General features: G+C 49.1%; 1 protein-coding gene across 42 annotated transcripts in view; it reads right to left on the minus strand.

Annotated features, from left to right (window-relative positions):
- Window positions 1-25,502, minus strand: part of MADD (MAP kinase activating death domain) — a 2,081,072-nt gene that overhangs the window by 82,525 nt on the left and 1,973,045 nt on the right. For all 42 annotated transcript variants that reach the window (XM_069623145.1, XM_069623139.1, XM_069623144.1 and 39 more), the window contains one exon: window positions 16,316-16,362. In XM_069623145.1, the coding sequence (XP_069479246.1) occupies window positions 16,316-16,362 (47 nt within the window). The remainder of the gene's footprint in view (window positions 1-16,315; window positions 16,363-25,502) is intronic.

The raw sequence follows: 25,502 nt of genomic DNA on the forward strand, positions 1-25,502 counted from the left end.
AGGATAGAGAGAAAGTCTATGAATAAACTTAGTCTAATCAAAAGGCGTTAGCCAGAAAGGAACTCCGCAATAAGCGACCAACCAAGATGGCAGAAAAAAAACAATCTGAGGGACCTTGACGCGCCACCTGTCCCAACTGAGAATCAGACTTGCAGTCTGTGTCTAAGCAGTAATATTGGGTGAAAGTGTGAACAGAACTCCAGTTAGCTGCTTTGCAAATAGCATCAAGAGGAACATTTGCAATAAAGGCTATAGTAGCTCCTGTGCCCCGAGTAGAGAGAATTCTAGGCGTAAAGGGCAAGTCTCTCTTGGCAAGAGAGTAACCTAGTGTGATGCATTTAACAATCCATTCAGAAATAGCTGATTTAGAGACAGGGTCCCCTTCTCTACCGGCGGCAACAGAGAAAAAGAATTGGCTTATTTATTTATTTAAGCTTTTGTAATACGCCACATGCCCAAAGGGCCTAAGGGCGCACAGGGGTTGTCTTTCTTAGTGGTTTCGGCTTTACCACTGCTCTCCTAACATCTAGACTATGGAGGATACTTTAAGCGGAATTGGTGGGCTTCTGAAAGAAAGTTGGAATTTCAATGGATTGATTTACACGGAACTTAGAAATGAACTTAGCTGCAAAGCGTGGATGTGTGCGCAGGACCATCTTGTCTTTATGATTGGTTACAAAAGGGCCTTAAAATGAGAGAGCCAGCAGTTCCCCAACTCTCCTTATAGAGGTAACGGCAACTAAGAAGGCAGTCTTATAGGTGAGGGCCTTAAAACTGGCCTTATGCATTGGCTCAAAAGGAGGTCACATCAATCTTGTGAGAACAACATTCAAGTACCATCCGTCAGTTGGGTTAAAAATAGGAGTGTGAAGTCTCTTTACCCCTTCCATGAATGTCTTGATTACAAGTATTTTCCACCATGAAACCTCGCTTTGAGATGTGGTGTACGCAGAGGGCAGCAAATTGGACCTTTAGAGAGTTGAAAACAAATCCTGCCTATAAGAGGTGTACTAGATAAAGGACTATATCTTCAGGTGAACCATCAATAGGGTTGATGTTTTTAGTGTTGCACCAAATAACAAAACATTTCCACTTATTGGAGGAACAATGCTGGTGATGGGTTTGCCTGCCTCTTTAAGTATGTCCATAAATCTTTGAGGTAGTTGGAGGTGTCCAAACTATGACTTCGTGGGTGCAGTGTCTTCCCTTGGTTTTATAACAGCATGTTGTATGGGCAGGGCAGTTTCCTCGAAGGGGAGACAGACATTCTCAAGAGAAGAGAGAACCATGGCTATCAAGCCCACATTGGTGCCACCAGGATCAATGTGACTTGTTCCTGGTGCATCTTGTGCACTGTCCTGTTTAGAAGGGGAATCGGGGGTGGGGACTGCATAGGCAAATCTCCCGTACCATAATTTACATAGACCGTTCCCTTTGGACCGTTTCTTAGGGTACCTGGAGGCATAGTCTGGGCATTGGGCATTCTACAGAATCGTAAACAAATCGATGTCTGGATGACCCCATTCTGCAAAGACGTTGAGTAGAATATGTTCTTGTAACTGCCATTTGTGGTCTACGGGTAGGTGCATGAGCATGTCTGCCAGAAGATTGTGTTCCCCTGGAACATGTTGTGATAGTAGGAACATGTTGTGTTTGAGTGCCCAATTCGAAATGTTCTGTGACAGTTTGGAAAGCTCTGGAGAGCGAGTACCCCCCTGTTTGTTCAGATAGTACATGGCCCTGGTGCGGTCTGTGAGGACGAGAACTGTCTTCATGTGTAGGTGTGTTTGGAAGGCTTTCAGTGCTTTGAACACCGCCAATAGCTCTAGCAGATAGATATATTTGGATGCTACTGATGGAGACCACATGCTGTACGCAGTCTGTTCTAGGAGGTGTGCTCCCCATCCGGACAGGGATGCGTCCGTGGTGAGAGTGGCTTCTACTGCGGGGGTGGTGAAGGATTTCCCCTTCAGAAGGTTTTTCTTTGACCACCACTGCAGAGACTGAATGAGGGCTGTCGAGACAACCACTAGATCATCCCACTCACTGCTTGCCTGACACCATTGGCTCGAGAGCCACTCCTGCATAGGGCACATGCGCAGACAGGCGTGTGGAATCAGGAAGATGCAGGATGCCATCATCCCTAGCTTCCGCATGGCTTTTCGTACGGTTACTGGACGACTGGCTACATAGTGAGAGATTTGGAACAACATGTTTTGAACCCTCTCATTGGAGGGGAAGACTAGCCAGTCTTCTGTTCGAATTATTACTCCTAGAAATTGTTGGACTTGGCTGGGGAACAAACTGGACTTTTTCTCGTTGATTGAAAACCCCAGGTTGAATACGAGATCTACAGTCTTCTGGGTGTTCTGCAGACATGTGTGGTACGAGTCTCCTGTTATGAGCCAGTCGTCGAGGTAACGGTACAGGATTCTGCAATCATTCTTGCCACTGGAACTTTACCCTCCCCCTGTAAGCACTCCCTTGTTCATCCCCTCCTAAATCTACAAGAAGCTGGCCAATCCTGTTGCAGTCTCGACTGCTCCTGCATGGCTCTGGCCTCCCACTTCTCCACTAAAACTCAGGATATCCTGTTCTCCCTCTCCTCTTCTCTTTCCTCTCCCTCTATCTCCCCTGGCCCCCTTCTGGCTGCCTCTCCCTTTCCGCCTCCCTTCTCCTCTTTTTCTCTGATCACTCCTGATGACGTGTCTAGACAATCCATGAAAGTGTCATCCAAGCAGGTGCTCCCCGCTCCTCCAGAAACCATCAAGGACCACATTGACACCCTTGCTCCAGCCCTAGCTGATTTCTGCAATCACTCTTTTGCCACTGGAACTTTCCCCTCCCCCCTAGGCACTCCCTTGTGCATCCCCTCCTGAGGAAACCTTTGCCGATCCTTCCTGTGCAACAAACTACAGCCCGATCTCCATCACTCGTTTCTTGGGCAAACTCTTGGAAAAGTTGGCCATCTCCCAGCTCATTCTCCACACCAAATCTGTTGGTTTTCTCCAGGACCATCAGTCTGGCTTCAGGGCAGTCAGAGGAATGGAAACTGCTCTCCTGAAAACCTGCGATGACCTGCTCACTAATCTTGACTCTAGCCATCCTTCCGTCCTCATCCTCCTTGATCTTTCCTCTGTTTTTGACACGGTCAACTATGCCATCCTGATCAATCGTCTCCTTGAGAAGCTGGATATCACGGATCAAGCCCTCGCCTGGTTGACCTCCTTCCTCCTGGACCGTCCCTCTCAGGTCCAATTGGGGTCCTTTCTCTTCACCGCCTCTCTCTCCACATGTGGTGTTCCCCAAGGCGCCAACCACTCAGCCTGGCTTTTCAACACTTACATGGCCCCTTTGGCACACCTCATCTCTACCGCCTCCTCTAACTTTCAGTGTTATGCAGAGGACACTTGCTTGCCAATAGCATCCCACCTCAACCATCTCCACGGCTCCAAAAGCCCTGCACTGAACCCAGCCGCATGTCACCATGAAAACAATACGCAGTAACCACCCCTCTATAGACCCACCTACTTGCTCCCAGCCTCCAAGCTCTGTCATAGCCCCCCTAAAATGCCTGATCGTGAACCCGGGCCTCCGTTCGGTCTCTGGTACCTCTGCCCACACTTCCAGGACGAGTAGTGTGTCACTTCCTAAGGTAAACAAAAAATACAAAACCTCCATCCACAGGAATCTCGGCAACCACCATTTCTCCTTCATCAACTCCTCCATTCTGGCGCACTGCGCTCCACCCAACAAAGGGACTCATCCGGACCCACCAGATACTTCGCCACACCTCAAAGATTTAACTGGCCACACCTGCGCCTCACCTAACCCTAACCCAGGGTCTCCACCACAGAATGAGGTGCAACTGCAGCCGAACACTTTATCTGACACTGCTTTATGCTCAAATGTTATTTTACCAGCGAATGTATTATTGCGTAATGTGAACATTGCCAATTACTGTAACTCTGTTGTCACAAATGCTGCTATACCTAGGAAAGTTACCATGCCAAATCTCAACACCGACGACCTTTGCCCCGCCCGCTATTCCCAAAGCTGCTTTACCGGCTATTGTTGCAGTGCCAAAACCATGCACTGCCAACCACGTCCCCACCAAAAACTTCCCCACACCAAACCTAGCTGTGCCAGGTACTGCTCTAACCCTTCCCACTGCTCTTCCTGTAAATACTCAACACCCTAGTGTTGCTTTAGCCACAAAGGTCACCTAGCATACTCCTATTAAAACCCACCACACTCACTCAGCACTCAAGAGAAGCTCTACCGCCCCAAGCCCTCCCAAACAGGTCGCCACAACCACACCAGTTGAGAAAAGGGGCCACACCTCTTAGCACTCTCATGAATCCAATCATGCTCAGACCATGCTAAATTGCACCCTAATTAATGCACAATCACTCCCTGCTCACGAACTAGACATACACGACCTGCTCACTACCCACAATTTGAATCTACTAGCAATCTCGGAAACATGGCTCCAGGAAGCCTTTGGCCCCACCATCTCTCTCTAGCTCTCCTCCCAGGATACACCATTTGCAGGCAAGACCGCCCTCATGCCAAAGGGGGTGGAGTATCCCTCGTAGCAAAAGAATCCCTGCCGATCAGAAAGATTAACACCTCTTTCGAAGGCAACAGTGACGTCCTAGTCCTAAAACTCACCAGTTCCCACAACTGCACTCTGCACTCTCACTCTCCACATTGTCTATCAGCCCCCAGACCCTATAGCGGACTTCCACAAAAGCCTCACCCACCTCCTATCAGACAATTTAAAGATCGCCTCCAAGGCCATCCTACTAGGAGACCTGAACCTAGGGTTCAATGACCCCCAGTACTCGCAAGCCAAATCTCTTGCTAACGTTTTAGATACCCTGTGCTTTAAACAATCCATCCATAACCCTACTCATCAAAGGCTGCATCCTGGACTGATAGCGGACCACAACTACCCACCATCCATCACTTCCAATGCCCTCTGCCCTTGGTCAGACCACCATGTCATTCTTTTCTCCATTTCCCCACCGATTAACCAGAAAGCCTCCACCACTCCCCTACTTCAGGCACTAGCAAGGAGCTCCCGCAATCAAACCAAAGAAAATGTACTGCCTCATCTACAAATCCCAGCCCTGATACCGCCCTTCTCCAACGACCCCAAGGTACTGGCTGACATCTATAATGCCACTTTAAAACAGGCAGTTGATGCCATTGCCCCATTAGCCGAGCAGAAAGCTAAACCCATAAGACACGTAAACTCATGGTTTACCCCAGAGCTACTACAACTGCAAACAAACCATCTAGGGTCCTCAAAGCTAGAATTTAACAAGTTATCCACCCAATATAAAAAAGCAATCCTATTGGCCAAAGCCTCCTCCTTTAATACAAAAATTGACAATGCCAAATCTGGGTCAAAAGAGATCTTTGCCATTTTCAGAGAACTAGAATCTCCTGCACCAACGCCACAGGCCTTCATTAAGGTCGAAACCTGGTGCTGTGACCTACAAACGACAGTGCTCAGCAAATTAGAGCTACTGCAGAGCAGAATCCAGACTAATCAGAAGGTCCTGACCATTCCCCAACACCTAACCACAGCCACCCAAAACCCATCCACACAGGACATCCCACCTTTTGCATTGAAGGATGTCATTGAACTTGAAGTTCTCACCCTTATGAAAAAGATCAAACCATCTAACTGCAAAGGTGAAATCTGTTCCGCCTATATAATCGAGGACTGTGCAGCCACCCGGGCGCCTTGCCTCACCGCCTTCATAAATGCCTCCTTCGCCTCTGGGCTCACCTTCCCGTGCCTCAAGGAAGCCTGGGTACACCCCCGCCTAAAAAAAACTCACTTGACCCCCACATCCCCAAACATCTACAGGCCCATAACAGTCCCCTTCCTGCTGAAAATTCTAGACAAAGCAGGATACCACCAGGTCCAACAATTCCTTGAAACTAATTGCATCCTTGGTCTACTTCAATCCGGCTTCTGCCCAGGCCATGGCACGGAATCAGCTATGCTTGATTTAAAAAACAAATTGGACGAAATTAAGGATGCAGGTAATCCAGCTCTACTACTCCTCCTAGACTTATCAGCTGCATTCGACCAAGTAGACTATAAAACCCTGTGTCATCATCTCTCCTCCTCAGCTCATTTCTCACCCAATGCGAAAGCTTGGATCACCTCATTCCTCGAAGGCAGAGCCATGAGAGTGTTCTCAGACCAGGTATGCGCCACCCCAGCCACCATAAAACAAACAAACAATACAGTGCAGAGTTCTGCAGGGATCCTGTATCTCTTTGTAACATCTTTACTAGACCACTCTTTGATATCCTGGACTCCATCGGCGTAGCCTACACCAATTATGCCGACGATACGAAGTCTTTCTCCCCCTCACAAGAAACTATGAAGCAGACGCCAAAGCCCTCAACACAGCCTATTCTACCATTCAGGCCTGGATGGCATCCAACTGGCTCTGCTTCAATGGAGACAAAATGGAACTCCTGCTGGTAGGACCCCAAGCAACTCTAAAAAAACTCAAAAGCCAATACTCCTCATTTACAAATCAACAACATACAAATCCCTGTCTCATCCTCGGTGAAGACCCTAGGAGTCCACCTAGACGCCACCCTTTCTATGTCACGGCAAGTCAGCGCTATCGCTTCCTTTGCAGCCAACTCCACTAAGCTACTCATCGCAGCAAAACCATTCCCGACCATCGAGAACTGCCTATCCATCGCCAAAGCGATAATGGGCTCTAGACTGGACTATTGTAACGTCCTTTTCGCCAGCACCTCAGCAAACAACCTACTGAAACTTCAAATAATCCAGAATAACGCTGCCTGAGCCGCCCTTGGCATTCCCAAAAAAGAACACATCTCAGCAGCAAGAAGGCAAGCACCCTGGCTCCCCGTCAAAGAACGGATCCTATTTAAGACTCTCGCCATCACCCACAAGGGCATCACACACACAGCCCCACCCTCCCTCTCCCAGAAAGTAATCAGAACAGGCTCCTCCAGGCCCACCAGAACACACTACTCCCACTGACTCGTCGCCCTCAGAGTCAAACGTGCCAGAGCTAGTGGTGCCAGCTTCCCCTTCATTGCCATCAGGCAATGGAACTCCCTCCCGCTCACCTTGAGAGTTAAATCGTCTCACCCTGCTTGCTGCAAAGCCGTCAAAATATGGCTGTTTGTCTAAACCCATGCTCACTATGTACTGTATCATTGTGCTGTGACCTGGTTATTTTGAATGTACCATCGTAACTAATCTATTCTAACTTATGTAACAGTGCTCCGATGCCTATGGGCTGTTGTGCAGTATACAAATAAAAAAATAAAATAAAGCCCTCCGATCTCCTTCAAGATCCCTGCTACCGCCTCTCCTCTCCCGCTCATTCCTATCTATCTGCGATTCAGGAATGGTGCGCCTGCACCGATCTCTGCCAGAAAAACTGAGATCCTCCTCATTGGGACACCTGCTCCTGGTTTCCCTCTCACTCTGACCGCCCTCCTTGGGCCCTCTCCCTGCGCTTTCCTATGAGGCAAAAAACCTTGGGGTCATCTTCGGCTCCACTGTCTCCTCATATCACGGAGCACTCGAAGTCCCACTACCAGCTGCACCTTCTCAGAGGTATTCTTCCTTTTCTCACTTTCCCACAGAAGCTCAACCGCTCAAGAGCCCTGGTTTTCTCTAGGCTAGACTAGACTACTGCAACAGCCTCTTCCTCAACTGCCTACCTCTACTATCTGCTGTGTGCAAATAATCCAGAACAGGACTGCAAGACTTGTCCTTGGCCTCAAGCCCAGGGTTTGTCTCTCTCCAGCCCTGAAATCTCTCCACTGGCTCCCGGTGACTGCAAGGATCAAGTTCAAGACCCTCTGCATTGTCTACAAGGCTGTTTGGGGCCAGAGCCAGCACTACATCCAACTCTCTCTACCTAAACATCTTCCTTCTTGAGCCCTTCACTCAGCTACTTCCAACTCTCTGATGGTCAGACGCTTCTCCAGTCAGAGTGGGTGGTATATCTCTCACCTCTGCAGGGGCCTCCCTCTGGAATGGCCTCCCTGCCATCTCAAACTCGAGCAGGACCACCTTAGGTCAGGAAACAGCTCAATCACTTCCTTTTCGCTTCTGCTTTCTCTCCCTTGCTGACCCTTCTGTCTGCTGCGCTGAATGGTCGCCTGACTACCTTCCGAATCCAAGTGGCACCAGGATCCTCCACGACCTTCATGTACCGGCACTGCCTCCGGGCCTCTGCGCACTTAGGGGCTGTATCTGTTTCCTTACAGCCCCCACCCCTTGCACTACCCAAGCTGGCTCCCCCGGCTGCACTTACTCAGAGCAATCGCTGCCCTGACCGTACTTCCCCCACTTCCCTCTGCCTAGCACTTCTCCGGTCCCTCTCCCCGCAGCACTTGCACAATCTGAATGACACAAGGCCTAGTAGTAAGAGCGTTGTTTCTGTTAGGGAGAATTCTCTGTTAGGCTAATTTCCCAAACCTAGTGAGTCCCCCAGCAGCTTTGCTGGATTTTTGGGGTTGAATTTTTTCTCCTGCTAAGAGTGAGACTCTTTTTCTCCCACTCTTAGGCATGATTTGAGGATGTCCTTTGACTAGGTAATGTGTTTTATGGGCTATGGGGTCTTTTGCTCCATAGGGCTTCATGTGTTTTTGGTATATGTGTTACACAGCACCCTCAGTGCAGTAACACAGGGGTGTCATCGTGACCCCCAAACACAGACTCCATACCCTGGGACTGACTACTGTCTCCCAGGGCATGTAAAGTCACCATTGACTTTACTAGTCTTAAATTGTGAACAGAACCAGTACAAATCATCATATTGTGGAAGTACTGGTAGGGATAATTCGATTGCCCCTGGGTCTGTTTTCCAAGGGGGCACTGTCCAGTCCCCCCTTGTCGGGTTTCTGGCTGGTGGCAGTGGTTACCACGCGAAATATTCCTCCGCAATACTTCCTATGGGATTTTCCCATTCATTTTAAACGCACCACTTTTTTGGTGCAATGTTAAAGATACCGCTGGGTTATTTATTTAATTTTTATTCCCCGGTTGGGTCTTTTTGCCAGGACTCTGTTTTAAAATGGCGTTTGTTTTCACCTCTGTAACTCCAACCCAAGTCGAGCCCTTTGTTCCACTTTTGGCGGGCTTCTGCACAGAAGCCTCCAAAAGTGGCGCCACTCTGTCTGGGTCTACAAGTTGTGTGAGAGGGGTGAATGGGCACCCTGGACTGAGTTGCCTTGGCAACTCAAGTCACACTCTTGTGTGATTGGCCCAGTGGTGAGCCACCCAGCTCACCACTTAGCATGTTTGATTGACAGCTAGGCTGATGAATGAGGGTTTTACTGCATAAAAGCAGGGCTTTGGGGACTGGAACTTCAGAAGTCGCCACAGGACCTAAAGAATCCGAAGAGGGGAGAAGCTGAGCCATCTACGACGACGATAGGAGCCCTGCTGTACGAAACTCACCACTTTCCCGACGACAGAGAAGATCTTCTTCCAGGAGATTCTTCATCCCTTTGAGCTGGTGGGACCAACCAGTTCGCCTTTTTCGCCTTCCTGGATCGTCTCGTGGTCGAATCGCCTGTGCCAAGCACCCCGGCAGCCGGATAGCCACGCTTCACCACTACAACGAATAAAAGGGTAGTACCTTTTAACCGGGAAACTCCGCGGCTGGTTTCTTCCCCGGCAGTGCAACGACCTCCAGCTTTCCTCCACGTCGAGATCTTCTCTTCCCCTGGACGAAGCCCCGACTTGCACCCGCTGCCAGGAACAACTGCCCCCGCTGGAGCTTTCTCACCATTTCAGGTACTGTGTCCCGCCAGGTCTCCCTTGCAACAGACTGTCCAAGGTGTCCCGTAAATCCTCGACTCTCTATCCTGGGGTGACCTCGGACCCGTTAACATTACCTTTCTAACTTGATCCAACCTCTTTTGGACTTTCCTGCAAAGACTTTGAGTGCATTTCCACTTTGTGATCTTGGACACATTCCCCCTTGCTCTCTCCAAGAGTGGGCCTGGCCTATGAACTTTTTGCTCTACTGTAGACCCTGCCTTTCTTGACTTGCAGTGGTTCTTTAAAAATGTTGGTACTGTGTGATTTTCCTATTCTGCCTTTTCTCTCCCTCTTTTTTAACAAATTATTGGAGTGCCATCTATGGTTACGCGCTCACCTCTGTTTTGCTAAATAAGTGGTGTCTTAACATAGACTTGTCCAATAATTAATTAGGGAGGTGTATATACTTCTATGTTTTGCCAAATAAGTGGTGTCTTAACATAGACTTGTCCAATAATTAATTAGGGAGGTGTATATACTTCTAGTGACTGTGTTTGAACTTGCTTGACATATTAGTGACAGTGTATTTTTATAAGTGTGTTTTTAAATAAATAATTATATACTTTTATACCAAAGCTCTGGCCAGTGTTTGCTTGTGCTACTGTATTTTTAGCCCTATTGTGTATACTCTATATACTGCCTAACTCTTCTTGAGAGAGGTCTGACTGCTCAGCCACAGCTACCAGGTAAATCTGCGTGGTGCAGACTGCTACCAATTGGGTTTACTGCTAACACCTGTAGTCTTAAACTTTTTGCAGTGGTCCCTAAGGGAACTGCACAGGTTTCTGCCTAACAGTTTCGTTCCCTAAGTCTCCCTACCTTGTCTTGTCGTGCCTAAAAAACACTTATGTACAGGTGCGTTATAAATGTCTCATCATATCATACACTGGAATGGACTGCCTGCACAGGTGAGCTCCTGCCACCGTTAGTACCTTTGTAAATACCCTTGGAGATGAGGCAATGCCGAAGGGAAGTACCTTTAACTGATAGCGAGTGCTCTCTATCTTGGACCTGAGGTACTTTCTGTGAGCTGACAACAGTGAAATATAAAAGTCTACATCTTTCATATCCAATGTGGCCATGTAATCCCCCTGTTGTAGCAGTGCGATTACCTCATGTAGGTATTACTTCATGTCACCCTAAACTTCTGAGGTCTGACATACTTGTTTGCAGGATGCAGATCTAAAACGGGGTGCATGGTTAGATTCTTTTTGGGTACAAGGAAGTATATTTAATAAATACTGTTGTTTACCTAAGAATGTGGGACGACCTTGATCGCTCCCTTCTGTAGTAGGATCTGCACCTCTTCTAGCAGGATCTGTAAATTTTCTGGTGACAGCCATATGCTCTTGGGTAGATACCGGGGTGGTTGCAGAAATTCGATGCATTAACCGCAGCTGACAGTTTTGAGTGCCCACTGATCCGAGGTGATGCCCTCCCATGCGTGGGTAAAAGATGTCAATCGCCCCCCCTACTGGCGAGACATGGGAGGGGACCTGCACTGCTCAGTCATTTGTTGGGTGGGGCAAGGGAGCCTCTGGCTGCAGAGTGCCCCCTACCCTTTACTCGCTGAAATCCCAGCTGCTGATGCCTGGAAATTGCTGGAGATGCCCTGTCCAGAATACCAAGGAGTCCCTCATGTTCCGTAGTTATCTTGGGAGGAGCGGGAAAATGATTACCCGTGAAAGGACCGGTGGGTGTTAAAGGCGCCTCAGATAAAGGGCTTGACTGAGATCTTGTTCAACGACTTTAGCGTCTCGTGCTCTTTTTTAGCCTCATCGACTGCCTTACCAAAGAGGGCAGAGTCTTCTACAGGCTTGTTTATGAGCAAAGCCTGTGTTTCTGGCTCAAACCCCGCGTTTGAGCGTTTTAACAGGGTCTGTTGTGTGAGAACACAGCCTGCCGTCTCAGCCGAATCCAGAGTGTTATTGAGGATGTTCTGCGTCGCCAGAGGCCCTGTTAGGGAGAATTCTCATTTCATGGCTAATTTCCCTTACCTAGTGAGTCCCTCAGCAGCTTTGCTGGATCTCTGGAGTTATTTCTTTCCACTTGGTAAGAGTGTGAGCTTTTCACCACTCTTACTTGTGTTTTGTTATGTGTTTTTACCTGTCTTTGTGATTGTGGACTCTGGAGTACACCACTTCAGTAGCCCCCATCTTTTGTGTGACAACCAGCACCTTCTGTGTAGTGGCACAGGGTTGTCGTTCAGACTTCCCACCAACTCCATTTCTGAGGCTTTACTTAGTCAAATTAACCACAGATCCAGTACACCCCATCTTACATAGAGTACTGGAAGGGTTAACTCTTAGCCCTTTTTATCTGTACCTCGTAGAGCATTGTTTCGCTCTTTTAACATTTAGACATGGCTGGTGGCAGTGGTATCTACCCTAATTTTCTACTGCGGTTATCTTATATAACCGTGGTAATATTGTAGGTTATTGTGTTAGCCTCGAACTTAAACCCGCTTGACCAAATACTTTTTCTTTTGGCTCCGGTGTGGTTTATTCCCCATTTCTTTTTGTTAAAATCCTTTTTGTGTTTTACTTTGCGCGGCAAACCAGGTTTGCCTTCTTTGTTCACTGTCTTTTGGCGGGCTTCTGCCAAGAAGCCCTCCTCAAGGCGCCTTTGTGTCTAGGTGGGCTGAATGTGAGGGAGGGGTGTAGTCACCCCCTACACAGGGTATCCTAGGAGACCCAAGTCGCACTTGTTCATGATTGGCTGAGGTGGTTGTCGGGCTGGACAACACCCCTGCTGTGTGATTGACAGCCAGGCTGTGTGAATGGGGGATTTTCGCATAAAAGGCAGGTCTCTTGGGCTGGAAGTCAGAGAGTCGCCACTGGAACTACAAGGAACCGAAAAGAAGCGGAGAAGTCGACTGCTGCAACTATCCCGTACTGGTGAAGCCCTGCTGCAGTCCTGAGCCATCTACCCTTCAACGACTAAGAGGAGATCCAGTCCGGAGTCTTCTTCCCTTGAGCCTGGTGGGGATAACCAGCTCATCTTCTTCAGCCAGAGGTCGCCTTCGTGGTCAAAACCGCTACACACTGCTGTAGTGGTCCGGATAGCCACCTGAAGAGCCTCTCCTGTTTTTAAGGAGTGCACCTTTTATTCATTGTTGCTGCTGCCGGCCTCATCCCTGTGTGGTGTAGACCCCCTTCATCGTCCTTCATGCCAAAGCCAGGAATCGTGGGTCTACAGGAAACTACCAGGAACAACTTCCATGGCACCAGCTTCTTCTTTGAAAAGGTACTGTGTCCTGCTTGAGGAATTTTGGGTGAAATCCCTATTTCTCGCTTATAAGGCTTGCCCTTATTTTTCCCTCCTTTTAACTTTTGCTTCCGAACATTTGACAATATCTAAAGTTCTTTTGGCAACTATGAATCGCAAACTTTCCGACGTGTGATCCTCGACAAAGGAACCCGCTTCACTTGACACTGGCTCCGGCCTCTTGTATTTCTGCCTATGAGTGTTCTTCGATTCTGTTTGCCTACCTAACATATTGCCTATGATTTTTGCCCCCAACTCCCTCTGGCTATCTCAGGTGCCAAGTGTGTTTTTGCCTCGGTAACATTTATTGCCACGGATACGCGTTTATTTAGTAGACCGAACTGTCAAAAAGTGATCGCAATCGTATTCACGGTAACGTGTATTGTTTCGTAACACCGGTTTTCTCAAACACAGGGTACTTACTTTGATTTATACCGTACAAAGTAAATTGGTCAGTTGTAGTGTATTTAACGTGTGGTTTTAAATTCAATAGAAGTGTTGTGTTAATAACAAATGGTTTAAAATATTTTTTACCTGAAATCTTGAGTCAGTGTTTGCTTGAGCCACAGCAATTGTGTCCCTTTGTGTAATCTCTGCTACTGCTCATATACTCTTGAGATAAGCCTGGCTGCTCCGCTACTGCTACCACTTTAACATAGTAGTACAGGCTTGTACCAATGGTAAAACTTGTATTGCCACCTGTAGTCAATAGTGGTCCCTAAGGGCACTGCACAGGATTCTGCCTAACACGCCCTTCAGCCACTACTGTTAAGAGTTGTGTGCGAGTAGCTTCTGGGACGTTCAAGGCCTTCCTGCACAAGACCCCATTGGGCATCGGTATAGGGTCGGAGCTATGAGAATGAGACTTAGAAAGCTTCTCCCAGAGCTTTGGAAACGTTTTGGAGGGTGGGCCCATTTCGTTGCATCTTTCGACACCACTGCACCGAGGGCCGAAGATTTAGGGGAAGTGCCTGTTATAGACTAAAGGCCTCATCACGAGTTGGGCTGTATCCCGGCTGTAATACCGCCCGACTGTAATAGCCTTAGCACCGACCGGTCTGGCGGTATTACTGCCGGATTACAGGTTGGGCATTAACGGTAAATCTCCATTCCCCATTGGATCCAATGGGGCATTTTCGGTGCTAATACTGCGGGCTAATACATCTGGTGGAAATACCACCGAAAACAGGGCGCTAAATGGGATTTTTACCTCCAGAAACAAGCTGGAGATAAAACAGGCCATTTAGTGCCCAACTTGTGATAGGGCCAGCCCTTAAATGCGGTGGTAATACCATTATTGCCACATTTAAGGGCTACAACCCAACTCTTGATGAGGCCCTAAGTCTTAAGGCATTGTGCAGGCCGCAATGGCGTGTGCGCAGCAGGACCTGAACCGTGAGGTTCAGTAGGGCCCATCAAACTTTTCGATGGGCTTGCAGGCGTTGATGGCTTCAGTGACTAATCCATCGAGTGAAGCTTAGGGGTTGTGTGTTTATGTGTAGTGGTATGGTGTGTGTCCTTGTTGCCGGGGGTGTAGTCTCCTTATTGCACTGCCAGTGGCATGCTCATCAGGGCCGGCGGTGGATACGCAGGAATCTGTAGACTCCACCGTTAAGTCTACGGCTTCCGAATTGGAGCTGCAGCTGCCAGCAGACTCCTCGTCTGAGGCGGCGGCGCGGGAGTGACTCTAGGCCTGCATGGTGTAGGCCGCCCACCGCTTGGTGCACGTGTCTTTTAGGGTTTTGGGATGAAAATGTTTAAAGGCCTTGCAATGTTGCATGTCATGTTCATGAGGAAGGCACCAATTGCACCCTTTATGAGTATACTTCCAAGGGAATTTGCTGTTGCAAGACGGGCAAAATCTAAAGGGTTTTCGCTCCATAACAGAGAGAAACAGCAGCCAGACTGAACGAAAAAGGAAGAGGAGGGGCAAAGAAGAGGCATACTCAAGAGAAGTCAGTAAAATAGGACCCCACTCTCCCTACTGTGAGTCTGGGCCGGAGGGCCATGGCCGAGTGGAAATCAGTCGCCGAGTTTCCAGAGATGTAGCGTCGGCAAGGCAGGATCAGTCGTCGAGAGGATGTCAATTAGGCACCGAGACAGCCACAGAGTGTACCATTAAGCAAAGACTAAGCAATATAAACTCTATAAGAAGCTCTGCATTGAGCGACCGACTAGATAGGCAGAAAAAAACTATCCTGGTGGGACCTCGACGCATGAAGGATTTTGGGTACACTGCATGTTACGTTAGGGATAGTGTTACAATCACACCGATGACGACATCCCTTTTTGATGTTTGAAAGTACCACTAAATGTCAGACTATATGCACAGCATGTGATTCTAAGTAGATTCACAAGCATCGGAACCATAATTACCAAATTGAACAAAGCAAATAGCAATACCAGTGGTAAACAGTGATATATATAAGTTAACAATACAAACACACTTCTCAGAATTGCAGGGCAGGGGAACTGGACAGACACCTCTCCACTGCTAGGTTAGTCTGGGCATGCCTTGTCATCTATAGGGTACCAAAATAGACTGTATCCCAGGACTATAAGCTAGACAAGAAGTCCACATCCCAAATTTGTTCAGATTGCCGCTGATTCTTGCAACATGTGGGAGGGATCCGCTGACAAAATAGAGGTCAGCACCAAGTACAAACAAACCAACCATAAGTACTCAGATGACGAGAGATCGACCTAGAATAGAAACATGAAAAATGATGGCAAAGCCAACATTTCTCAAAACTGTAAGATGTTTGCATATGTGGTTCAGGTCTTCTGTGAAATCTGACATTTAACCAAAAGGGCTTGGCATACCGGACTCCCCCACTTCCACCCTCCCCCGACCTCCTTACTGCTCAACTGAGATTGTGAGACTACACTTCATATTGACCAGTCTCCTTAGTTAAGATGTGAGGATACACCTTACCTCCTCAGATCAGATCATTGAAAGGATCATTGGGACCTTAGCCCTTCCCTGTCAAGATTCTGTTGTGGGCTGGTGCTCTGCCACCACCACCACCAAAAATCTAAAGAAGAACCAAGGAAGCTATATAGAACATGGTTTGCCACTGCCTTTGAGTTGACCGTGGTGACTGGGTTTCAAGGGAGCTTGGATAATGCCTGGAAGAAACACCCAAAAACTTCACATGGGAAAGTTCAAAGCACAAAAAGTGTTATACTCACCATTGGAGTCTTGTACTTGTGGCTCACCACTTCTTTAGTTTCAGGAACTAGACCGATTGAGAGGAAAAACAAAATTAAAAACAAGATGAAGATACCTTATGGTTGCAGAAGTGCACAGTGATAGGATTAGGCACAAACAGTGGAACGCATAGCAGTAAAATCAAAAATGACAAACCAAGGGACAAAGGTCCCACAGCAGTTGAAGGCAACACAATAAGACACCACAGGCTAGGAGTGCTACAAACCATCTCGGGCAGCAAGCTCAGACACACAGGCCCAGGGTAACGAGAACACACACCACCAGCCAAGGGTTAACACTATCAGGAACCACAGGTCTAGGGTAGGAGTCTACAATTTGTAGGTCTCCAGATGTTTTGGCCTATAACATCCATGATCCCTCACCAATGACTAGGCTAGCTAAGGCTGATGGAAATTTTAGGCCAAAACATCTGGCAGGCCATAGATTGAAGATCCCTGGGTCTATGGTGATAAGACCATGCCCCATTTGCAGAAAAATTAGAAAACTGCAGTACACAGAAACACGGTCAAAGAACACAAACTCAGTGACAGAAGATCAGACACCATCAGCCCAGGGCCACACAAGCAGACACCCCAGCCTACAGAGAGACACAAGCAGACACCAAAAGACTAAGCAACAGGTTCAGACACCCCAGCCTACAGAAAAAGCTCATCACATGCCACCAACCCAGTACAACCAGATCATCAGTGTGTACACGTTCGTGTGTGTGGTGTTTTTTTTTTTTTTTTTTCTCTCTCTCTCTCTCTCTCTCTCTCTCTCTCTCTCTCTCTCTCTCTCTCTCTCTCTCTCTCTCTCTCTCTCCCCCCCTCTCTCTCCCCCTCTCTCTCCCCCTCTCCCTCTCCCTCTCCCTCTCCCTCTCCCTCTCCCTCTCCCTCTCCCTCTCTCTCCCTCTCTCTCATCCATGATAGACTCCCAAAGCAGTACAACCACCTGGAGGAGGGACAGGAGCAAGGAGACCACCAAAACCCGAAAACTCTGAAGGACAGCACTGCAGAAACAAGCATCCTGATCAGACATAAAAATCCAAGGAGTAATGCTTAGCAAACATGTGCAAGGAAGCCCACATGGTTGCTTGACAAATATCCAGAACAGGTACTCCGCGTTGCAGAGCCGGGGTGGCGGCCAACCCTCTGGTGGAGTGAGCTCTGAGACCCTCAGGGACATCCTTGCCGGCCCGATCGTAGAATTCCAAGATGCAGAGAATGATCCACCAAGAAAGGGTCTGTTAAGTGACAGCCTTGCTTGCTTGGGCACCCGCAAAACCAAAAAAAAGCTGTTCTCCCGTGTTCGAGATATGTAGAACCTGAGGGCGCGCACCGTTCCTCTGCCTTGGAAGGGTGAGGCGGAAGAAAGAAGACTGGTAGATGTATCTTTTGAGAGAGATGGAAATCATAGACCCCCTTCATAAGGAAAGAGGATCCAACTCTCAACGTCACCTTCTCCTTGGAGAAAACCAAGTAGGAAGGATTAACAGAGCCTGGAACTCTAGCGGAAGTGATGGCAACCAGGAAAATCACCTTAAGAGTGAACATAATGAAGGGGTTGAAATAGAGCACCCATTAAAAACTTCAACACTAAATTTAAAACCGAAGCTGGAAAAACACACTGGAATGAGGGAAACATATTGGAAAGACCCCTCAGGAATTGAATAACTGTGGGGATTATGAAAAAGAAGCCTTGCTCCAGGGTCATCTTGAAGAACGAAATGGCCCTGAGATACCCCTTCACTGTATCAATCTGTAGGCCCGTCTGGGCCAAAGACAGAAGAAATTCCAACACACAGGAAGTGGAGCAAGTAAAAGGGTCCAGATCCCTCTGCGAGCACCAAGCCAAAAACTTCCACCACCTGCAGGCATAAATGGTCTTGGTTGCGGGTCTAGCAAATAGGAGCATGTCCAGAACGTCCTCTGACAAATCCTACTCCCTATACCTCAGCCTTTCAGCAGCAAGGCATGAATATTAAGACTGCAGAGGTCCAGGAGTCGGACCCTCCCCTTCGAGTGGGAGAGAGGTCCGTCCTATGTGGAAGACGTCAGGGAGGACAGATGCAAATGTCCAACAACTCTGGTTACCACATTCTCCGGGCCAAGTTGGGAGCGTTCAAGATCATCATGGCCCTAAACAGACGCTGTCTCCTGAAAACCAGCAGAATGACAGGGATCGGTGTGACCGCATAGAGCAGGTCGAAGTCCTATTTTAACGCATTGAGTAGGTCGAAGTCCTATTCGACCTTTACAGTGTCCCCCAGAGCACACAGACGAGGACATTTCCTGGAATTTACGCTGGAAGAGAAGAGGCCCACCTGGGGAGAAAATCTCCTTCAGAACTTTCTGGCAGAGCTCCACTTGTGGGAGGTTAAAGAGTACCTGCGAAGTGCATCCGCTAAAGTATTCTCCTTGCTGGACAGATGGGCCACAGTCAGGGAGACACTGTCCTCCAGAGCCTAGAACCACAATCGCATTGCTTCTCTGCACAGTGGCAAGGAGCCCATGCCACCCCCCTCTTGTTGAAGTATTACATGGCCACAGTATTGTCCATCAGGACTAATATCACGTTGCCCTTCACAGAGGGGAGTAAAGTGACCAGAGCCAGCCTAATCGCCCTCAGCTCCAGCAGAGTGATGTGCTCCAGACACGCCGATGGGGAGCACAGTCTGCTTGCTGTCAGATCCTGTGAGTGAGTGTCCTAACCCTTCATGCACACATCCTTGAGGAGGGTCACTTGTGGCAAGGGTTTACGGTAAATGAGACCCTTTTCAAGAGGTTGTCCTTCACGGACCACTATTGTAGATCTCCGGGCACCCTCTCTAAGACCAAAAGAAGGTCTGAAGTCTGTCCCTGAAACTGAGACCATTGAGAGATCAGGAGCCACTGTAGCAACCTCATGCACAGACGGGCCTCTGGTCCCACCAAGATGCATGATGCCAAGAGACCCAGCAAGCGCAGAAAAGCTGAGGTTAGAACTGACTCCAGAGGTTGGAAAACCTGGACCATCTTGAAGATGTTGGCCACTCTGTACTCGGATGGCAACCTAGACCCAGGCAAGTGTCCAAGACCTTCCTGATGAATCAGAGGGACTGGGACGTTGAAACATGCCACTTCTTGTAGTTCAGGGGGAAGCCCAAGCTGTGCAACAGCCTGCACATCTGGTATAGATGTGCCGGTGCTAGATCTGGTGTACGGGCTTGGACGAGCCCTCGGACGAGCCAGTCATCCAGGTAGGGAAAGACATGAATGCCTTCCCTCCTGAGGTGAGCCGCCACTACTGCTAGCAGCTAGTATGCTGTATGCCCAACCCTGTATGCTGAAGAAAGGACTTTGAACTGGTAATGGCAGGTTCCCACGTAAAATTTCAGGGACTTCCTGTGCTTAATGTGGATATACACCTCTTGTGGAAAGCCACATGAAAGTAAGCATCCTGGTGATCCAGGGAAAGTAGCCATTCATTCACAAACAGGTCCTAGAGAATCTGGGCTAGAGTAACCATCTTGAACTTGCCCATGTGCAAGTACAAGTTCAGAAGTTGCAGATCCAGGATGGGTCTCAGACCTCTGTCCTTCTTCGGCACCAGAAAGTATGTGGAGTACCGACCCTTGCCTTGTTCCGAGCAGGGCACCATCTCTGTAGCCCCTTTTGCCATAAACTGATGGATCTCCTACAGCAGAAGAGGTTCCAGAGGCAAAGATTGGTGGCAAGGGGGTTGGTCTGGAGGGCAAGAGGCAAATGAGAGGCAGTATCTCTGATGGACGACCTGCAGGGCCATTCCTCGCCAAACTCGGATATCCGGCCCCTCCACGGGTGAAGAATGGCAGAAGTTGGCTTCACGGAGGTTTCGCGCTGGGGGTTGTGGAGGGCACCGAGGAAGATGAAGCACCTTCTCTAGGTGCACCGCATCCCCTACCCCTGTAGGCACAGCGTTGTGCTTGCCTGCCCGAGGAAGACTGACCTCTACCCATCTAGGCACAGGAGGTGAAGGGACGAAAACCCCTGCCTGCTGGGCTCGCTGGACGCTGCTACTGCACTGCTGCCCCAATGACTTGGCTGTCGCCTTAGAGGCTTGTGAAGTTTTGGAGTGACTCGACCGCCTTGATGTTGAACAAGTTCATTCCATCGAAGGGAATGTCCAGGAGCTTCCCCTGGACGTCAGTAGTGAACCCAGATGTCCTATGCCAAGAAAAGTGCCTGAAGACAGTGCTGGTAGCCAAGCCAGGCCAGGCCAGACTGTAAAATCTGCTGTCGTTAATTATGGCTTGGAAGCCATCTCACAACCCCCCCACCTGGGATGTGCTCCACTGCCTCTGTTATCACTGACCAGAGACCAAAGGAGAATTTGGCCAGAGCACAAGAGGGATTGACTCACCGGAGATGTATGCTCGAGGAGCCGAAAATGTTCCTGCCCATGCATCCAACCATTTGCTCTCCCTATATGTGGGCAATGAGGGAAATAAGGTGGTCTTGAGGTTCGCCGTAGCAGCCTGCACCACCAAACTCTCAGGAGAAGTGTGGGCAGAGAAGAATAGGAGGTCCAAAGGGGCCGACATGTGCTTCTTGGCCAAGTCACGGTCCATTGTGAGGACGGCCGCCGGTTTGGCCCACAGTTCCACCACAGGCCCCTCCACTGCCTGATTGAAAGGCAGCAAGTTCTCCTTACGACTCTCATGTCATACTGCACCGTAGACCGCGAGGGGGCAGACAGCCCAAGGGCGTCGACTACCTTCGCCATCAGGCGTTGAAAAGCTACCTATGGTTTTCCCAGGGATGGCAGCAGGCATCATGCCGACCTTTGGCGAGGTATCCAGACCACTTGCCACCTCCTAGTCGACTGCTAGGTTCACTAAGTCACCCTGTTCCCTGTAAAACTCCTCTGGGAAGTATCTGACCTCCCTGGGGTTTAAGGACTCTCGTCCGAAACCCCAGGGAGGTTCACCTTCCTTATCATAAATGTCCTCAAAATGTGACATATATACCCTTTTTGAGAGCAGAAAGAACTCTTTAGCAACTCTGGCGCCGACGGTCCTGCACCATATGCAGGGGAACTGACGTCCAAAGACAGAACAGTGTGCCCCTTCCTCGCGATCTTGTGTTGCAATACCGGCTCCTCCGAGCGAGGCCGAAGCTGCAGATGCCTGGCCACAGGTATCAGGTCCGGAAACATCTGCGCCTTGGCTAAGATGTCGAGCATCTTCAAACGTGAAGCCTCCCTTCCTCGGATGAAAACTTGGTCAGAAAAGGTACCTGCGGGGTATCTTCCTCCTGGGCTTCCATGGAGTGGTGGCTCTTCTTCTTCAAAGAAAAAGACGAGTGATGCTGGAAAGAACCATCAGGTGACTTCTACTTCTTGTGTTGCTTCTTTTTCTTTTTGTTCTTCCATATGGGGACCACTCCTCGGTGCAGCCCTCTGTGCCAGACGACCTCGAACAGGTCCGCTTAGCCCCCCTCTCCTTGTGGAGAAGGGTTAACAGCTTTGCTTGGCATTCTCGGAGAGCCTTCAGGTGCATCTACGGCACAATGCGCAGTCCTGCGCGTCAGTCGTGGCCTTTACCAAGGCATTAAAGGCATATGCGGCGCTGGGTCCGACATGGTAATTTGGTGAGTGCAATCCGCACAGAGTTTGAACCCCCAAGACCTTGTGCATTCGGCATTGCGACAAACTCGAGAGGCGAAGCAAGAATGTTTCATTAAAACAAATGTTCAGCTAAGAGCAGTGTTCCTAGTAGCGAGCAATGCACGCGTAAATAAGGAACCGAGGTCGCTGGGTGCAGCGCCTCTGTATATACTGGCACGGCACCATATCCGGCGCGGGATATGTACTGGTATTGGGCGGAACAGATGCAGACCATGCTGTGCCCCCTGGCGGCGGAAACATTTTTGTAAAGTTTTGAAAAACAGCTGTCACTGGGAGATCGATATCAAAGATGAGAAATCCGTGGAAAGAGTCCATTAGAAAAAAGGATGCACTTGTAGTGAAGCAGAAGAGACTAGCACAGTGGGGGAAGCAGAGATCAGATAAAGAAGAAGGTATGTCAGAGTTATCTGAAGATGAGGCAAGGAACAGATAATGGCAGAACAAGAATGTGTACACATGGAAGGATTGTGACTCTCCCTGGTAAATTTCCACCTGTTCATTAGGTACGGTAAAAAGCTGTCCTATGCTTTCATTCATAAGCTTAAAAGTACTGAATCAGGGGAAGACTACAAATGAGTAGTGCTCCAGGATGCAGGGTTATAGGCAAAGACGGACAAATTCCAGTTCCTTTATTGCAAAATCACAGATATCCAAGGTAGGCATAGGACAAACAGCCACACCTATGCAGAGAGTACATTTCTGCAGGGATCTCCAGCAGAAGGACTATCTCAAGAATGAGAGGCACTAATTAATCAGGGCAAAAGAGCAGATAATGCGTCTATATGTAACTACTGCAAGTGATTTTATATTGATTGCTTGCAGAGTACTTTACAATATGGATGTAGGAAGAGGGGGGTGTATCAGAGGTAAGGAGACAACGCAATGCCATGTCATGCTTGTTCGTTCTATAGCGCTTTAAACAGCTATCAGGCCATCTCAAAACAGTGACGGTAAAAATAAGAGCAATGTAAAGTACTGCCTCTAAACAGCATAATATATCATTTGTAGAGCAGACGCTTAATTGAATCGCACTCTGGCATGCTCTATTTGAGCAGAACATTAAAGTACAGAGACGTAACATTGTTTTCATAGGAACACACAACATGGACTACTGGGGAAGACAACATCTGGGTACAGGTCTCACGATTCCAAAGTCGGCAATTCAGCCATTGGCCACATTTCCTACATTGGCGGTGTTACACCAACTTACAAGTCAATACAATAGCTAAAACGTGCACCAGAGAAAACCAAAGGTGATAAAGGATTTCTGTTAGTAAAGGAGTGACATTGTATTTTATGTTCATACCCTTCCTCTAGAAACCAGACAGTCACAGCAAATCATTAACTGGGGCAACCTGTGTCCTCCAGTGTAGCATGGCAGAAATCTGTGTGTACTACAGCAATGCTGACAGGTACCCCTGCTCCCCCAAAGGCGCAAGACGCCCCGACGTCTACAGTAACAAAATATTCTCACTTCCAAGAATTGGCGTTATGAAGTTGATCCCTCACTATACTGCCAGTCATCTGGCACCTGACCAGGAACGCTCCCATTCAATGAAGCTGCACACAGGCACCCTGCAGCTTCAGTCATGGGCGCAATGAGGAGAGTTCACATTCATGTTGGAAGGCAGGCACTGCCTGATAAATTCAAACGTATGCATGCGCAATGACAGGCAGTGCACAGCTTTGTTTAAAGTGGCTATGAGAAGAAGTTTATGGTCTCAACAATAATTGAAAGTGTACCCTCATGTTGGGGATAAGAAAGAACTATGATGTTGGGCTATCCTCAGTAAGTAAGGTCTTAGGAAGACACCCAGCATTAAAAAGCAAAGCATCAGATACCTTAAACTAGTGCAGAGAATTTTCATTGCGTGTCTAATGAGTTTCTGGTGAATGCAGTCAGGTGCCGGAGAATTCCACAGCACCTCAAAGTTCCCTCTTGTATTGGTCCTAAATTCTGGATACTTTGGAATAAGGCCTGTTGCCAAGCTAAACCAGCACCTCTGCATGAGCCACAGTAGATTTTGAACCAGCAGGTTTGTCAAAGGAATTCCTTATAGATTTAAGTTTTGACAGCACCTCTGGGCAGACCTTGGAATAGGCAATAAGCATGCCTTGGAGTATTCATTCTATAAAAGTGGAAGTTGAACAATGAATAGACTTGACTCAGCTGGCCGTTCACAGATTGTCAAGATGAAATGTCAAGAAACAGCAAATCATATCGTCACGAAGGGTGTGCAGGGAAAAAAAGATTTAATCAGCAGAGATGTTTGCTACCTTTTTTTCTCAGAGCCACAAACTCGTGGCAGCCCACAGGGTGGCAAAACCAAAATGAAAGCCCATCGAACACGTTTCTTGTTAAGATGCTTAAAAGAAAGCAAGCAGCCAGGCCAGGGGTGCTCAGGAAGCAGGCTATTAAAGGAAGAGACCATAGGGATTGCATTTTCAGAACCAAAGACCGGTGGAGGAGAAAAGAAGGACCGGGAAGACAAACTGCATAGCCCCCCTCCTCTGTATCCTAGTATGCACCCTAGCCAGCTTGCTCGAGTCACTAAAAAAGTAAACAAAATAAAAAAGACAGCATTAGTACTGGGGCAGGTAAGCGGAGTGCTGAAGAGCACATAGGCTCCAAGAGCTTCAGCTAACAGGTTGTTAGGCAACCAAGTCCAGTTGTTGGTCAAGCCTGTGTGTTTCTCTTTCTGCTGCCAAGCTTCCTGAATACTGCTGGCCAGAATAGAGAGAAGACCACAGATTGGCACATAAAAAAGGCACCTTTTATGCCCATGTGTGCATGTGCGCATGCTTTTGGATGTGTTGCCTGAGTGGGGAGTGAAGGCTGCATGCCCCACATCATGACGAATTTTACAGCAGGGTTGGGGGACAAGGGGGAATATTAGAAACCATTATCGACGGGACTGCATCGCTGGCTGCTCCTGAGCGGCGCTGACATCCGCGGCCCGCCCCCCACTGGGGGTGCGCCGGGGCCCGTGGTCTGCCGGCGCGGCTTTCTCGCCAACCGCTCCTGCCTGTGGGCGGCAGTGACGGCACCGGCCCCTGGCAGGCGAAGACACTCCGGGATACAGCGGGGGCTGCTGGAGCGGCCCCCGCACTAACGCCACCTGATCACTCCTGCTTCGCGGCTCCGCCGCCTACTTCACTGGTCCCCTGTGACGGGTGGCTGTGCCGAGGCCTCCCCGTTGCGGTGGCGCTGTCATCCGCGCCCCGCTCTCCTCGCCGACCGCTCCTGCCTTTGGGCGGCGGGGACGGCGCCGGCCCCGTGCGGGCGAAGACTCTCTGGGATACGGCGGGGGCTGCTGGAGCGGCCCCCGCACTAACGCCACCTGATCACTCCTGCTTCGTGGCTCCGCCGCCTACTTCACTGGTCCCCTGTGACGGGTGGCTGTGCCGAGGCCTCCCCGTTGCGGTGGCGCTGTCATCCGCGCCCCGCTCTCCTCGCCGACCGCTCCTGCCTTTGGGCGGCGGGGACGGCGCCGGCCCCGTGCGGGCGAAGACTCTCTGGGA

Source organism: Ambystoma mexicanum, chromosome 11, assembly GCF_040938575.1.
Source record: "Ambystoma mexicanum isolate Mex_15411 chromosome 11, UKY_AmexF1_1, whole genome shotgun sequence".
In the NCBI taxonomy this organism is placed as follows: Eukaryota; Metazoa; Chordata; class Amphibia; order Caudata; family Ambystomatidae; genus Ambystoma; species Ambystoma mexicanum.